Source organism: Nesoenas mayeri (assembly GCF_963082525.1).
Source record: "Nesoenas mayeri genome assembly, chromosome: 27".
NCBI lineage: Eukaryota > Metazoa > Chordata > Aves > Columbiformes > Columbidae > Nesoenas > Nesoenas mayeri.
Window position 1 is genome coordinate 3,598,220 of NC_137555.1, and position 14,949 is coordinate 3,613,168.

Here is a 14,949-nt window from a genome sequence, read left to right on the forward strand (position 1 = left end):
AGAGGAGGAAGGGGAAGAAGGGGAAGAAGGGAAAGAAGGGGAAGAGAGAGAAAAAGAAAAGAAGGGGAAGATGGGGAAGGGGAAGATGGGGAAGGGGAAAGGGATGGGGAACATGAGGAAGGGGAAGGATGGGATGGGGAGAAAGGGGGAGAAAGGGGGAGAAAGGGGGAGAAAGGGGGAGAAAGGGGGAGAAAGGGGGAGAAAGGGGGAGAAAGGGGGAGAAAGGGGGAGAAAGGGGGAGAAAGGGGATGGGGAAGGAGAAGAAGAAGAGGAAGATGGGGAACAAGGAGAAGGGGATGGGGAGGAAGGGGACAGGGCTGGGGAGGAGGGGACAGGGTCAGGCAGGAAGGGATGGGGCTGGGGAGGGAAAAGGACCCACCTGGGAAGACAGAAGCGCGTGGGCGCAGGAGAAGGGCCCCGGGCCTCTCCTCGCCTCTCGCCCAGCCCTACGGCGTTTGCTGTCCCAGCCCGGCCGCCCCCGCGGGGCTGGGCCCCATTTCACCGCCAGCGTCCCCCGTGGGACAGGGCACGGTCCCCTCTCAGCCCCCCCGGTGGGGACACTGCCACTCTGCATTGCAAACCGGGGGAAAAGCCGGTTTTTGGGGAAAGCCGCCCCGCACCCATGCACCAATCAAACTGCACCCCAATTTTCAAGGCTTTGCCCCCCCAAGTTCGAGCAGGTTCCTCGCACCCTCCTGGAGTGCACATTGGGGATGTGCCACCCAGCACCCATGGGTGCTCAGCTCCCCTCCAGCCCATCCCCGTCCCGTCGTACCTGGGGGTGTCGCGGTTGTCACCCCCAAAACGCGGGGGCTCCTTGCGCCGCCGTGCCGAACAGCCCGACCTTTCAGAGGAGGAGGAGAACCGTGCATGTCGCCGCCCTCCTGCCCGGCAAGCACCGACAAGTTGTTGGCGCGATGGCCGGCGGGCAGGAGCCAGGAGATGAGTGGGAACCCAGCCCTGCCCCGTCTGGGAGCAGGGAAAATGCCGGCTCTGCCAAACCCCAAGCTGGTTTCACTGCCGCGACCCGTCCCTCGTGGGGAAACAGATCTCACGGCGGGTGGGAGACACGACCCTGATGGATTAAATCCCTTTTCCAAAGGTCGGAGGAAGGCGCGCGGGGTGGAAAACACACGTTGGTAGCATGGGTGCCGGCTCGGCACCAGCAGAACCATTTTGCTGTGCAAAAAAAACCCCGAAAATCTAACTTTTCTCACCCAAAATTTCAAGCCCCCTCCCCCCCTCCTGGCTGCCTCCCCAGTGCCGCTGAGTCAGCACCGGCGCTGCTGAGTCACCGCAGCCACCTCAGCCCGATGGCAAAGATGACAATGGCTCCAGTGATGAGCTCAGCCGCGGGGGCTTCGGCACGGGGAGCCGCACGGCCAGGGTTTTGACTACATCTTGGGCATTCACCGGCTTTTCTGCTGCAAAAACCTCACCCATCCCCAAAAAGGCAACGATCAGCATCACCTCAAACCCAAGGCTACCGCAACACGGTGAGGAAGCCAGCAGTGCCACGATCCTCTCCGAAAAACCCATCATTGACCACCCACGAGCCAGCGGTCGCCATCACATCCTTGCTATCTCACTCGCCGAAAGAGGAATAGGAATGATTAAGAAAAGGGGGGGAAAAAAACATCTAATTTCACTGGTTTTCCCCCCCTCACTGGGGTCATCAGCATGACGGGGGATGCGCCGATGACGCCTCCGGCTTCCCCGGCCCGGTGACGGGGTTGATGACTCATGGGGAAGGAGGGGGGGAAGCGGCGCGTGCACGAGGCCGGCGTGTTTGTAAACCTGAAAAAAAATAGAAGAGCCATGTGCGGGCAGGCGGCGTGTGCCGAGGAGCACGGGGACGCAAGGGACGCGCCACGGTCCCCCAACCGGGGAGAAACCGGCCCCGCTGCGAGGGCTTGCGCTGCGACGGCTTTAATCGGCGCGGCTTTACGCGCAAGGGTTTTAATTGCAACGGCTTTAATCGGCGCGGGGTTTAAGCGCGAGGGCTTTAAACGCAACGGCGTGAAGTGCGGCGGGTTTGGATGCGACAGCTCGAGACGCAACGGTGTTGGGTGCAACGGCTTAAATGGAAAAGCTTTAAATGCAACACCTTTAAATGCAATAGCTTTAAATGCAACATCTTTAAATGCAACAGTGTTATACACAACAGTGTTTAAGTGCAATGGTGTTATAGGCAATAGATGTAAATGTAACAGCGTTAGATGCAACAGTGTTTATATCCAACGGCGTTAGATGCAACGGATTTCAGCGCAACAGCGTTATATGGAATAGATTTAAACACAATGGCGTTAAATGCGAGAGTTTAAATGCAACAGCACTAAGTGCAACAGCATTAAGTGCAACAAGTTTAAAAGCAGCCGCTTTAATTGTGCCACCGAGTGCGCCGCGGCACCTCCCAGCAGCTCCCGGGATGCTCCTCCGTCCTTTTTGGCGGAGCAGGGGCTGCGGTGACCAGGGCTGTGTCACCAGCAGCCACCAGCTCTGCGGTGACAAACCCTCCAGCCATTACACAGCATCCCCCGGCCTCCACGCTGATGACTGCAGCAATTACAACGTGCTCCAACCCTTTTTTTTTTCACAGTATTTTCAATGCTTGGGGTGGTTCGGGGAGATTTTTTTTCTCCTCTCATTTGGCTGCAATGGAAACTGCAGGCTGGCGGTCCCCAGCTCCCCCGTTCGACAGCAAAAATCTCATTTAATCAAAAGATGCGGTGACTGGATGTGCAGAAGCACTTCTCTCTTCTTGTGTTTTTTTTAAGAACTGCCATTTTAGCTGTAGCAAACAAACACACCGCATTGTCCCCGCGACACGACTCCCTCCAACAGATCCTGCCTGCAAATCCCCGCTGCCAGCCCCATCCCATCACCACCATCATCCCGGCTCCTGGGAAAAGGGGCTTTTTGGCCGCGGGGAAGAGGAGAAGATTGGGGTTGTGCTGGGTTTGCGGGGCTGGCAGCGGCGTGGCGGGCAGATGTGGAGCAGGGACGGAGCCCATCGCAGCTGTTTCACCTCCAGCCTCTTCCCGTTTCATTTCATCTCCCCTTGGATGCCGGCCCGGGGAAGAAGGGGATAAATAAAAAAGCTCTTTCATCCTCAAAAAATGGTCTGGCACCCTCTTGCATTGAGCTCAAAGCAGCGAGATTAAAGAGCTGGCAGAAGAGGGGGGAAGGGGGACCAGTCCCCAGGGTTTGGGGTGCATCACTCTTGTCCCAGTCCGTGCCCCAAGCGGCAGTGGGGACAGCGAGGGGACAGGGACTTTGGCGTTGGCCCCATTGCTGCCATCCCGTTAGAAAAGCTCCTGAGCGCACGTGGAGCGAGGGACATGGCGGGAACACGCGGGCACGGAATGGGGACCCCATTGCCATAGGAACAGGGATGCCGGCACATGTGGGGAGGGGACCAAGCACCCCAGTGTCATAGGGACAAGGACAAGGGACACTGGCACATGCAGGCAGGGGACTGGATTCCCTGATGGCACAGGGATGGAGACTAAGGACACCCACACATGTGGGGAGGGGAGTGGGGACCCCAGCGCTGCAGAAACAAGAAGCAGGGACCCCAGCATGCACAGACAGGGGACAAGGGACACCACTGCCATAGGGATGAGGACCGAGAACCCCAGTTCGGAGGGGATGAGGACTGGGGAACTCCAGCACGTGTAGGCAAAAGGTCGGGAAACCCAAAGCGACAGGGACACACAGTGCCACAGGGACAGGGGACCCCAGCACACACAGGCAGGGGACAAGGACCCTGGTGTCACATGGATGGGGACCAGAGACCACAGCACACACAGGCAGGGGACTGGGGACACTGGTGCTGTGCGGATGGGGACAGGAGACCCTGCCACATGCAGACAGGAATCTGGATACGCCAATGCCATGGAGATAGGGACCGGGAACCCCAACACATGCAGGCAGGGAACCAAGGACCTTAATGTCACGGGAATAGAGACTGGAGACCCCAATACATGCAGGTAGGGGACAGGAGACCCTGACGCCATGGGGACAGAGACTGGAGACCCCAACACATGCAAGCAGGGGACAGGAGAACCTGACGCCTTGGGGACAGGGATCAGGGACCTCAGCATATGCAGATAGTGGACAGAGGACCTTGATGCCATGGGGACAGGGATCAAGGACCCCAACACATGCAAGCAGGGGACAGGGGACCTTAATGTCACAGGGACAGAGACGAGAACCCAACACATGCAGGCAGGGGACAAGGGACCCCAGTGCTGTGGGGACAGCTCACTCCCGGAACGCCAGTGCCGGGGACATCCCAGGAAAGGCTTTTTGGGACACAGACCCACAGCACAATTGCGCATCCCACAGGCACCATGTTACGGCTTCACCGTCCCCAGCAGGGCCGGCAAAGCCCCCCTAGAAAAGGCCAAAGTCGGAGCGGGGGGACATTTGTCTTTCCCAAAGTCCCATCGGCTCCTCCTTCAAGCCACCTCTCCCCTTAATTACCTGCGATAAAGAGTCCAGGTCGGCAATCCGAAAAACAAACCTCATCACAGCTAATTAGGTGCCAAAGGCCAAGAGCGGGGCTCGTTTATGGGGCCACCGTAACAACCCGCGAGGACTCTGCTCCGGCGCTGCCCATCCCTCCCTGGCATGATGCAACCTCGGGGCCACATCCCAGCACCCCAGCACAGATGAAGGGGTTTTTATTTTGCCAAAGCACCCGCGGATCCGGAGGCGGCTCCGGCGTTGGCGGCTCCGGCGCACGAAGATCTGGAGCGTCCCCCATCCCTCGACAACACGTGGTGCCAAAGCCGCTCGCCGCCGACTCCAAACTTCGGGGCGGCCGCGCGTCTCCGCGCACCTTTCCCTGACCTCGGGGACATCCCCCGGTGCCGGAGGGATCCTGCCGTGTCACCAAAACTCTTGGCACCGGCACAACCGAAACCGCCACCTCAGATGGTGGATAAGACCCCCTTGATGAGGACAAACCGCCTTTTCTCCCCATCTCCATCCTACCCCCAGCGTGACAAAAAGCTGGAGGGGGGGACACACCGACCTCGCCAGACCCCGTGTCCTCGTCACGGTGAGGGGGTGACAGCTGCCGGGTGACGTCAAGGTGACGTCACACCGGGGGAGCCTCGTCACCCTCGTTAGCATCACACTCGTTAGCATCACCCGCCGGACCCCTGAGCTCAGCACATTTTGGGGACGGAGTGTGTGGGGGGGGGGGGGGATCCATAAAAATAATATTTAAAAATAAAGCTGAAAAGCAACGGGGTAAATAAGATGGGGGGGGGGGGGCATTAGGGCTCACTCCCCCCCTCAACCCCCAAGTGCCCCCCGACCTGGTGCTGGAGAGAAAGAAAAGGGATAAAAGAGGGAAAATAGGGGAAAATCAGCGCGAAGGGGCGCAGGGCCCGGCGGGGCGGTGTGTCTGTGTGTCTGTCCGTGCGTGTCTGTCCGTGTGTGTCCGTCCCCCCCCTCCCGGCCCCGCCGCTTTGTCCTCCCGGCCCCGCCGCTGCTTCATCCGCCAACGCGCAAACACCGCGGGGGGGGCACACGCTTCACCTCACCCCTCACCCGCGGTTACAAACCCACGGAGGGGACGCGGAGGGGGGTGGATATGCTATGGGGGGGTGCAGAGAGAGGTATTTTTTTGGGGGGGGGGTGCGCTTACCTCGCCGCTCCCCCCGCCGCTGCCCTCGCCGCCCCCGCCGGGCCCCGCACGGATCCGGCCCTCAGGAGGAAGCCATCTTGTCTCCCTCTCCTCAGCGCTCCCTCACCGCCGCCCTGCTGCAGCCGGGGGGGGGGTTTGACCGGCGCATCTCTCCTGCTTCCCCCCGCTTCTCCTCCTCTACTCCTCCTCCTTCTCCTCCTTCTCTCCTTCGCCCTCCGCGTAATTTCCCCCCTCCCCCCCACCCCCCCCCCCCCAACAAACACGCGTAACTCGCCCCCACGCAGCGCGACACCGCCCGCCCGCTCCCCCCGCCCGGGGCCGAGCGCGGCCGCTGCGCAGGAGCGGGGACACGGGGACACGGGGACACAGGGACACGGGGACACGGACACGCGGGGAGGCGCCTTGATCCCACACACCCCCACAAAAAAATGGGTGACGAGACCCCCAAACCCCGATTGTATCTGTGTGTCCCCCCCCGCCACGGGAAACTGAGGCAGCTGGTGACAGGGACAGCAACACACAAGGGACAGAACACAGACACCCCCCAGCAGCCAGGGGTTCCCCAAAACCACGCTTTACCCCCCTCCCCCCCAAATATATTTTTTCCTGCCATTAAACCCCAGCGTTCTCATTAATTTGGGGCCCTGGATTTGGGGACGTTGCTAATTCGGGGACATGGTTAATTTGGGGACATGGTTAATGCAAGGACATGGTTAATTTGGGAACAGCAGAGCTTTGCGAGGCTTAAATCCCACACAAGCACCCCCATGTCACCCAGGTGCCCCCTTCTCCCCAAAATCCATGTCCTGGTGATGCGGGGGGGACATTTTCCCATGGGAATGGGCCGGCGAAAGGGTTAAGCCAGGACTGGAATCCTTAAACCAGCACTGACGGGATCAGCTCCGGCTTTTCCAGCCCGTCTGGAGCTCACAGGTCTCCCCTGCGACGCACACATGGATTTTGGGAGGGGGACGGAGGAAAAAGGGGAGCGGGAAGCCCCCAAAACCTTCCCCATCCAAGGCGACGCTCCTGGGATGCTCCAGCTCTATTCCCGGCCAAATCGCCGGCAAAACTTGGAACAAACTCCAAGGTGCCGAAGGTTTCCCAGGAGCATCCCGCTGAAAAGCGTTTCCCAAAGGATTCGGAGGGGCCCAAGGAGCCCCAGGCCCACGGGATTCCCAGCGGGACGGATAAACCCGATGCCAGGCGGAAAACGTGACCCTGGGCGCGACGTCCCCATCCCTGTGACATTCGCTAGGGCTCGTCCCTTCCCAAAAAGGCCACAGTGAGCCGAGAGGTGACAGCAACACCGAGCCAGACCCCAACCTCTGCTCTGAGCAATAAATAGGGATAAACTGATGCTGTGAACTGGTTGCCCCCCAATTTCCAACCTTTGCGCTGACGGCTGCAGACCCCCCTTCGCCCAGCCGAGCTCGGCGCCAATGCAGAAAACATGAGGGGGGATTTAATTAATGCAAACGCCTCCATCCTCCCACCCTCCTCATCCTCCTCCTCCGGCTGGACAGGGCGATTTGCTCCCGAGTCATTTTTGCTGTTTTCGCAGCCAAAATGTTAAATCTTTCCAGTGCAAGCGTTGCTCTGGATTAACCGGGGACACCGCCGGCGGGCAGGTGACGATCCCACAGGTGACACCGGGATGTACCAGCCAAAAACAAGACGAACCCCAGACCTGCCCTTCATCCCACCCATCACCTAGATGCTTTTTCTTTGATGGAGATGCCAGACTCATTTTGGGGTGATTTCATGCCGGCGAGAAGAAAAAAAGAAGCAACAGCCCAACTCACCAGGAAAACCCATTTTAGATGGACGAATTTAGTAACTTTTTATTAGTGATGCTTTAAATGAGATTATCCCTAATCTCCGGCGTTCGGCACCGAGACAGCTTGCCAAATTCGGTTGGGGCTTTCATTTCCCAACGCCGGGGACGTGCCAGGGACACTTTGATCTGCATCACGTCCCACCAACCACCTGCCAAAGCGGTTTTGGGGTCCCGGTGTCACCGATCCCACCAGGAATGGGGTTTCTCATGGGATTTATTTAAGTTTCATCCCCTCCAAACTGGGGGAGAAGGGTCGGAGCATCCTCCCCTCCACTAGCCCATCTTTCCCGGGTGGTTTGGGCACCTCTTGCTTCAAACCGGCGGCTCCCCGGCGCCGAGCGAGGCTTTGCCGTGTATTTCGGTAATGAGCAGGTTGACGATGATTAGTTATGCAAACGGCATCGAGAGGCGCCCGGGGAGGGTCCAGGGGGACGGGGAGCGGAGCAAAACCTCGACCTGCAGCACCGTCCCTCCTCCTCCTCCTCCTCTCCCAAAACCCCCATGGATGGAGCCGCGTCGCCCAGCGTGGAAACCAAACCCCACGGTTCGGTGCCCCACAGCACGAAGGCGGCGATGCGAGGGGAGACGCCGGCTTTGCCGAGCCGGCCGAACGGGCAGAACCGGTGCTGGGGGAAGGAGCCGGCTCCTCGTGTTGTTTCCTTTGCCAAAACACCCCGGGAAATGTGCCGGGACGTGGGAAGCGTGGCACACCCCGCGGGAATCCCACCCGGGGGGATCCCACCGCTCCCGGCTCCGGCAACACCGGCATAAATCATCTTTTTTAACGCGTCCACCCCAGAAAAGCGCCGGGGCGCCAATCCCCACCGTCAGCCGTTTTCACCGGCGCTTTGTCAAGGGCAAAGTCCATCCTCGTGCCATTTCCAAGCCGCTTGTCCCCATGTCCCCGCCATCCCATCCCACCCGCCAGCCCAAGGGCAAAACCAGACACAACCCGGAGGCGCGAGGCGGTCGCTCACCCCCAAAATACCGCCAAAAAAACCCAAAGCGGCATCAACTTTTTAGCGAGCGAAGTCATAAAAATAAACCCCACCGAGACGACCACACTGCCCCACTTCGGACCCCCCGAACCCGACACGATATTAGAAATCCCGGTTCCAACCATCCCAGCCGGTCAAACCAGAAGCGCTGATGGAAAACACCGTAATTTTTGGTGGGGAAAGTGCCACGACTCGTTAGCGTGGCGACGCTCCCGCCGGGCACGACTCTGCCCTCCACGCACCCCTTTCTTTTTGGGGACCCCCCCCCCAAACAGCACCCGAGTGTGTTTCACAAAGCATTTTGCTCTTTTATACCAAGAAATGCAACAAAATTCAATTTAAAGGTGGGGGTTTGTCCCACGCACCTGCCACCCACCCCACGGTGGCGTTTTGGGGACACTCCAGTGACAAGCGGAGTTTGGAGAGGGGGGGGTTTAAGGCATCAAAGCGGCTTTTAAAGCAACAGAAAGTCCCGTTTCCCGCGGAAATACACTTAAAAAAATAAACCCAACAACCAACCAAGAAGGGGCTTTCCCTGCCAACCCCCCTACGAGTTACAGCGATGTTACAACCAACCCAAAGAGACCATAAATCACCCCAAAAAGGTGAAGGTGATCAGGGGGGAGGTGTAGATGGATTTGGGGGGAACTCACCTCCTGGTGAAAGCCCTCACTGTCCATGGAATGTTAGATTTCGGGGCTCCCCCCCGCTGCGGCGGAGCGGGGGGCACGGGTGGCCGGACCGGGCTGGCACAGGAACCGGGGAGCTGGCGAGAGGGACATCACGGTGTCACCGTCCCCCCCGCGCCGTGGGGACAGCGGCGGCTTCTGCGGGGACAGAGACGACGGCAAATGAAGCTCCCGGCTTGGCGTGAGTCACCCCAACTTTGAATTTCCACCCCGGGGGCGGCTCCGCTGCCTCCCCACCCTTCCCTCCTTCCCCCCGCTCCAAAACTCCCACCCAAACAGGGGTGCTGCCACCCCAACCCCCCCTAATCCCACCCCTTTATTTCTTCCAACCCCTTTATTTGCCGTTTTTCCCCTCAAAACCGCTTTGCGCAACTTCGCCCCTCCGCAGCGCAACTTCTGCAACTTTCCACACCCCCTCCCAACACCCCCAAATTTAGACACAAAGAGCGTTACCGGAAAAAAGGGGTTCAGCGCCCCCTTGGAAATGGAGGGGGCTCGACCTGCTGGAGGATTTTTTTTGTTGTTGGGGGGGGGGTGGGGAAGGAAAATAGGGGTGAAATGGGGCTGCAAATTGCACCCCCCCCAGGCAAGTGGGTGTTGCAGCGGAGCTGCACGTTGCTGCTGCTGCTGCTGCTGCGTCCTTTGTTCTGCAGGCGCCCGCTCGGGGGGACCCGCCGGCCCGGGGGGGGCTTGGGGACAGCAGCCTGGGACACCCCCCATAATGCTTTGCGACAAGCAAAGGGTTGGGGGGGCACCCAGACCCCCTGGGGTTCCAATGTGGGGGGGTTAGGGGGTGAAATCTGGTGGTTTTGAAGGGTTTGGGGACAAGTGAAGGGGGTGTTTATTGTAGGGTCAGCTGCTGGGGGGGTGCAGTGGGGTGTTATTGTAGGGTCGCTGGATCGGGGGGGGGCAGTGGGTTGTTATTGTAGGGTCGCTGGATGTGGGGGTGCAGTGGGGGTGTTATTGTAGGGTCGCTGGATGTGGGGGTGCAGTGGGGTGTTATTGTAGGGTCGCTGGATAAGGCGGGGGGAAATGGGTTGTTATTGTAGGGTTGTCAACTGTGGGTCCGTACCAGTTTGTTATTGTAGGGTCGCCAGCCGCGGGTCCAGCCGGGTTGTTATTGTAGGGGGTCCAGCCGGGTTGTTATTGTAGGGCCGCCAGCCGCGGGTCCATCTCCGCGTCCCCACTCTGTTGTTATTGCAGGGTCGTTAAGCGGAGTCCGCGCAGGTCCCACTCTGTTGTTATTGTAGGGTCGCTGGAGAAAACCCGGGCTCCTGTGCCCCCCCAAGCCCCCCACCCTCACCCCAAACCCTACCCCATAATTCTCCCCCCATCAAATTCCCCGTTTCTTGCCCCAAAATCTGCCCCCCCCACCCGCTACCTCCGGGGCAGGTGCCCCTCACACGTGCTCTGCCCCACCCCCTGCAGGCCCCGCCCCCCGTGTTTATGTAGGGTCGCACACTCCCCCGCCCCCTCCTCTAAAGGCAGGAAGGGGCTGGGCCACCATCCCAGCCCCCCAACACCAAGGGGTCCCCCTTAAAGAGCCAAGCCCCCTCCCCAGCCAAACCTACCCAAATTCCCAAGGTTTACCCCCAAACCCAACCCAGGGTGACCCACAAGGCACCATGTCTCCCCCGCCACCTCCACAGGGTCACTCCCCAACTCCCTCAGCCACAGACACCCCAAAATCACAGGAACGATGTCACCCCCTGGGACAGCACTCACCAGAGCCCTCCCAAACCCCACCCGCAGGTCAAGACACAGAAGAGCTCAACATTGCTTTGTTTTTAATTTAAGGGAAAAAAAATATATATATACACCTAAAATAATCAAGTAAGGGGGTTGGTGTAACTTAAACATCATGATTTTTTCTGTTGGAATTCAACCTCATGGAGCATCCCTGGTTCCGGCCCCCCTTGAGGGTCCCTGTGGATGGGGAGGGGTTGGCGGGGGTGACAGGGAACCCCAAACACGTGGGGGAGCACAGGGAGCACCCTGAGGCTCATCCCGTGGCTGCACCTCCCAATTATTCGCCTTAAAACTACTCCGTACTGCTCGCACTTTAAATACAACCCTCGGCCGGATTAAAAGGGCCAAGGGGGACAGTTGGGGACCAGGATCTGTCCCTTGTCCTCGGCGTCGGGATCTTTGGCGGGGGTTTCATGGCTCCAACGCTCGGTGAGGGTCGGGGCGCGATGGTGAAGCTTCGGCTCGAAGTGCCGCCGTAAATGCCTCTACCTGCAGGGAGAAGGCGACTGAGACACTGGGACGGCACTGGGACGGCACTGGGACGGCACTGGGACGGCACTGGGGCGGCACTGGGACGGCACTGGGACGGCACTGGGACGGCACTGGGACGGCACTGGGACGGCACTGGGACGGCTGAGGTTTAAACCAGCTCGGCCCAAGGGCGTGGAAATTATTTTTGCTGTGGAAAAAGGAAGATGAGGCGGCGGCTCGGAGGTCAGCAGGACCCCGACAGCAGTCCCAGTGCTCCCAGTAAGGGGATGTCACCGAGCCGTGCCCACCTGCGCCATGAGGACGCCCTGCACGGCCACGTCGTGCTCAAAGTCCTTGTCCACGTCCAGCACCAGGACGGGTGCGTCCTTCACGTCCTCAAAGTGGACCCTGAAGAAATGAAAAAGCGGTGAAACCAAAGAAACCCCCAAACCGGGGAGGTCACCCCAAACCTGCAGCTGGTCCGGGTGCCCAGGGGAGCACGGGGGGTGCAGATTGGGACTCACTTGGTGGTTTTCTCCACCAGCCAGTGCTCGTGCTGGGCGTGCAGCTGCTGCAGGTACTGCAGCTGGATCCCCCCCTCCTCGCTCCGCGCCCGCCGCCGCAGCCGCTCCAGGCACGTCTGCACCCGCACCAGGGTTAACGGGAGAGAACAGAGTTAACGGGAGAGATGGGACGGTTACTGGGATGTGGGGAGAGATGGTAATGGGAGAGATGGGAGAGGGAGGTGAACGGGATGCAGGAAAGGAGAGGTGAATGGGACACAGGGAGACAGGAGGTTAACAGGAGAGACGGGAGGTTAACGGGATGTGGGAGAGATGGAAGGGTAGTTGGGGAGAGGGAGATTGATGGGATGTGGAAGACAAGGATACAGGGAAACAGGAGATAAATGGGATGTGGGAAAGGTGGAAGGTTAACAGGGGAGACGAGAAGTTAACGGGAGAGACAGGAGAGAAGGAAAGTTAACAGGAAAGATGGGAGAGGGAGGTTAATGGGAGAGACGGGAGTTAACGGGATGTGGGAGAGATGGAAGGTGGATGTGGGGGAGAGATGGTAATGGGAGAGATAGGAGAGGGAGGTGAACGGGATGCAGGAAAGGAGAGCTGAACGGGATGCAGGGAGATGGAAGGTTAACGGGAGAGACGGGAGGTTAATGGGATGTGGGACAGATGGAAGGGTATTTGGAGAGATGGGAGAGGGAGGTTGATGGGATGTAGAAGATGAGGATATAGGGAAACGGGAGATTAATGGGATGTGGGAAAGGTGGAAGGTTAACGGGGGAGATGGAAAATTAACAGGAAAGATGGGAGAGGGAGGTTAATGGGACAGATGGGAGTTAATGGGATGTGGGAGAGATGGAAGGTTAACAGGACATAGGGAGATAGGAGGTTAATGGGAGAGATGAACGGGATGCAGGAGACAAGAGGTTATGGGATGCAGGGAGACGGGATGTTAACGGGAGACGGGAGGGAGGTTAACAGGGTAACGGGATTGATGGGATGTTAACAGGAGACGGGCAGAGGTTACCGGGATAAGGGAGTCCAGCACAGCTGCCCCAGGGAAGGGACTGCAGCCGAACACCAGACACCCCCATCAAACACCCCCATTAGACACTGCAGCCCCCACTCTCCAAAATCCACTCCACAGCAGGACTCCCACCCTCATTCCCACGGGAAGCTCGGCGATTCCTGGTTAAACCCCAACATTCTGGCAATTCCAGGAGCTCAAAGCCGAACCCCCGCATCCCCGTCCCCACTGAGCCCACCTGCGGCGTTGCGCGCAGGTAGAGGAAGCCGTGCAGCGCGGCGCGGGGCCCCAGCTGCCGCAGCAGGAACCCGTGCCAGTCCTGGTAAATGGCCCATTCCAGCGGCTGCAGGTGTCCGGCCTCAAAGAGGTTCTTGGCAAAAACGTACCTGGAAGGGACGGAGAGAGGGGACGGGGCAGCTGGCATTAGGACCTCCCACCATCTCCATGCCCAGGAGGCTTCACGGCCGTTTATTCACCTTTTTTTTTGCACAAAGCAGGAACTGTGGGTGTTTAATTAGGGCAGAAATCCGTAATTTGGGGCTGAGTAATCACAGAATTGTTTTGGGTGGAAAAGCCTCTTGAGCTCATGGAGTCCAACCATAACCCACCCCTGGTACTGACCCATGTCCCTGAGAACCTCATCTCCATGTCCAACCCTCCAGGGATGGTGACTCCACCACAGCCTGTTCCAATGCCCCACAGCCCTCTGGGGAACAAATTATCCCAAATTTTCAACCTCAGCCTCCTCTGGCGCAACTTGAGGCCGTTTCTTCTGCTCCTGGCGCTTGTACCTGGGGAGCAGAGCCCGACCCCCCTGGCTCCAAGCTCCTTTCTTTTCATACCATCCACACATTTTCCAAGCAGCCGTGAGCAAAACTTATTTGGGGTATAACAACATCCCAAATTATCCAACAAGCACGTTTCTGTAATTAAGCATCGCTCTGGATAGCAGCTCCGGTACAGAACCTGCACCACGGGGATGCTCATTATCCCATTTAACCCCTTCATCCCGATTTAAATCCGGGGGGTACCTGTCGCTGTAGACGGAGCGTTCGAAGACCCGCACAGGGTGGGGGGTCCTGGGGGGCCGCTCGGGCGGTGGTTCCAGCATCGCCTTGAGACGGCCGAGGCAGGAGAAGGTCTGGAAGGTGTAGGACCAGCGCGCCGGCTCCTGGTACATCATCTGCAGCAGGTTGGCAGAGCCCACGGCTGCCTGCCAAATAAAAGCCGGGGGGTGAGGTTGTGTCCCCCACCCAAAGCGCGGTGCCGGATGGTGCCGCCACGTAACCAGGAGCCGGTGTTACCTGCGCTGTGCCGCTGGCTGGTACCTTCTGCCATTGTGCCACGGGCTCCGTCACCAAGTGCCACTCGGGGAAGGTGGCACCCAACAGCTTCAGGAAGGTGGATTTGCCCACGGCTGTGGGGAGAAGGGGGGGCAGCGCAGGGTGAGCCTGTGCCCACCCCCCCCCACCCCGACCCACTCGTGGGGTAACGCGGGTTTTTGGGGTGTCCCCCCTCTAAGCTAGGCAGCAAGAATCATTAATTACAGACATTAAATTGGAACCTAAGAGGCTTCAAGCTGCGCACCTCCCACCCCAAATCTTGCCCCCAACCCTCTCCAGTCCCCCCCTACCACCAGTACCCCCCCCCTCCCCTTGTCCCCCCCCCGGTACCGATGTTCCCCTCCAGGGCCAGGCGCACGGCGGCCCCGCCCCCCCCCATCCCGCCACCGCTTCCGCTTTCCCGCGTCATATGCAAATGACATGGAAACGGACGGTGCGCGCTGCCCCGCTTGACGTCACCGCGCGGGACGGGGGGGGGGGGGGGGGGGAACAGCCGCGGGAGGCGGGGACGGAGGCGCGCGCAGGGCGGGGGATGGTAATTTATGCAAATGAGACCCCGCCCACATCTCGGCATGGGGCACCTACAGGTGGCGGGGCACCGGGGGGGGGGCCACCAGCGGGAGGGTTGGGGACACCAAGGTGGGGTTGGGGG

General features: G+C 59.5%; 1 protein-coding gene across 1 annotated transcript; it reads right to left on the reverse strand.

The window, feature by feature from the left end:
* Nucleotides 1-11,699: 11,699 nt before the first annotated feature.
* DGUOK (deoxyguanosine kinase) lies at nucleotides 11,700-14,706 on the reverse strand (the record flags this gene model as incomplete). The annotated part of the gene is made up of 6 exons (XM_080360272.1): nucleotides 11,700-11,817; nucleotides 11,934-12,049; nucleotides 13,193-13,340; nucleotides 13,986-14,167; nucleotides 14,259-14,371; nucleotides 14,628-14,706. The coding sequence occupies 6 exons, from the start codon at nucleotides 14,704-14,706 to the stop codon at nucleotides 11,700-11,702; spliced, it is 756 nt and encodes a 251-aa protein (XP_080216398.1).
* Nucleotides 14,707-14,949: the final 243 nt, after the last annotated feature.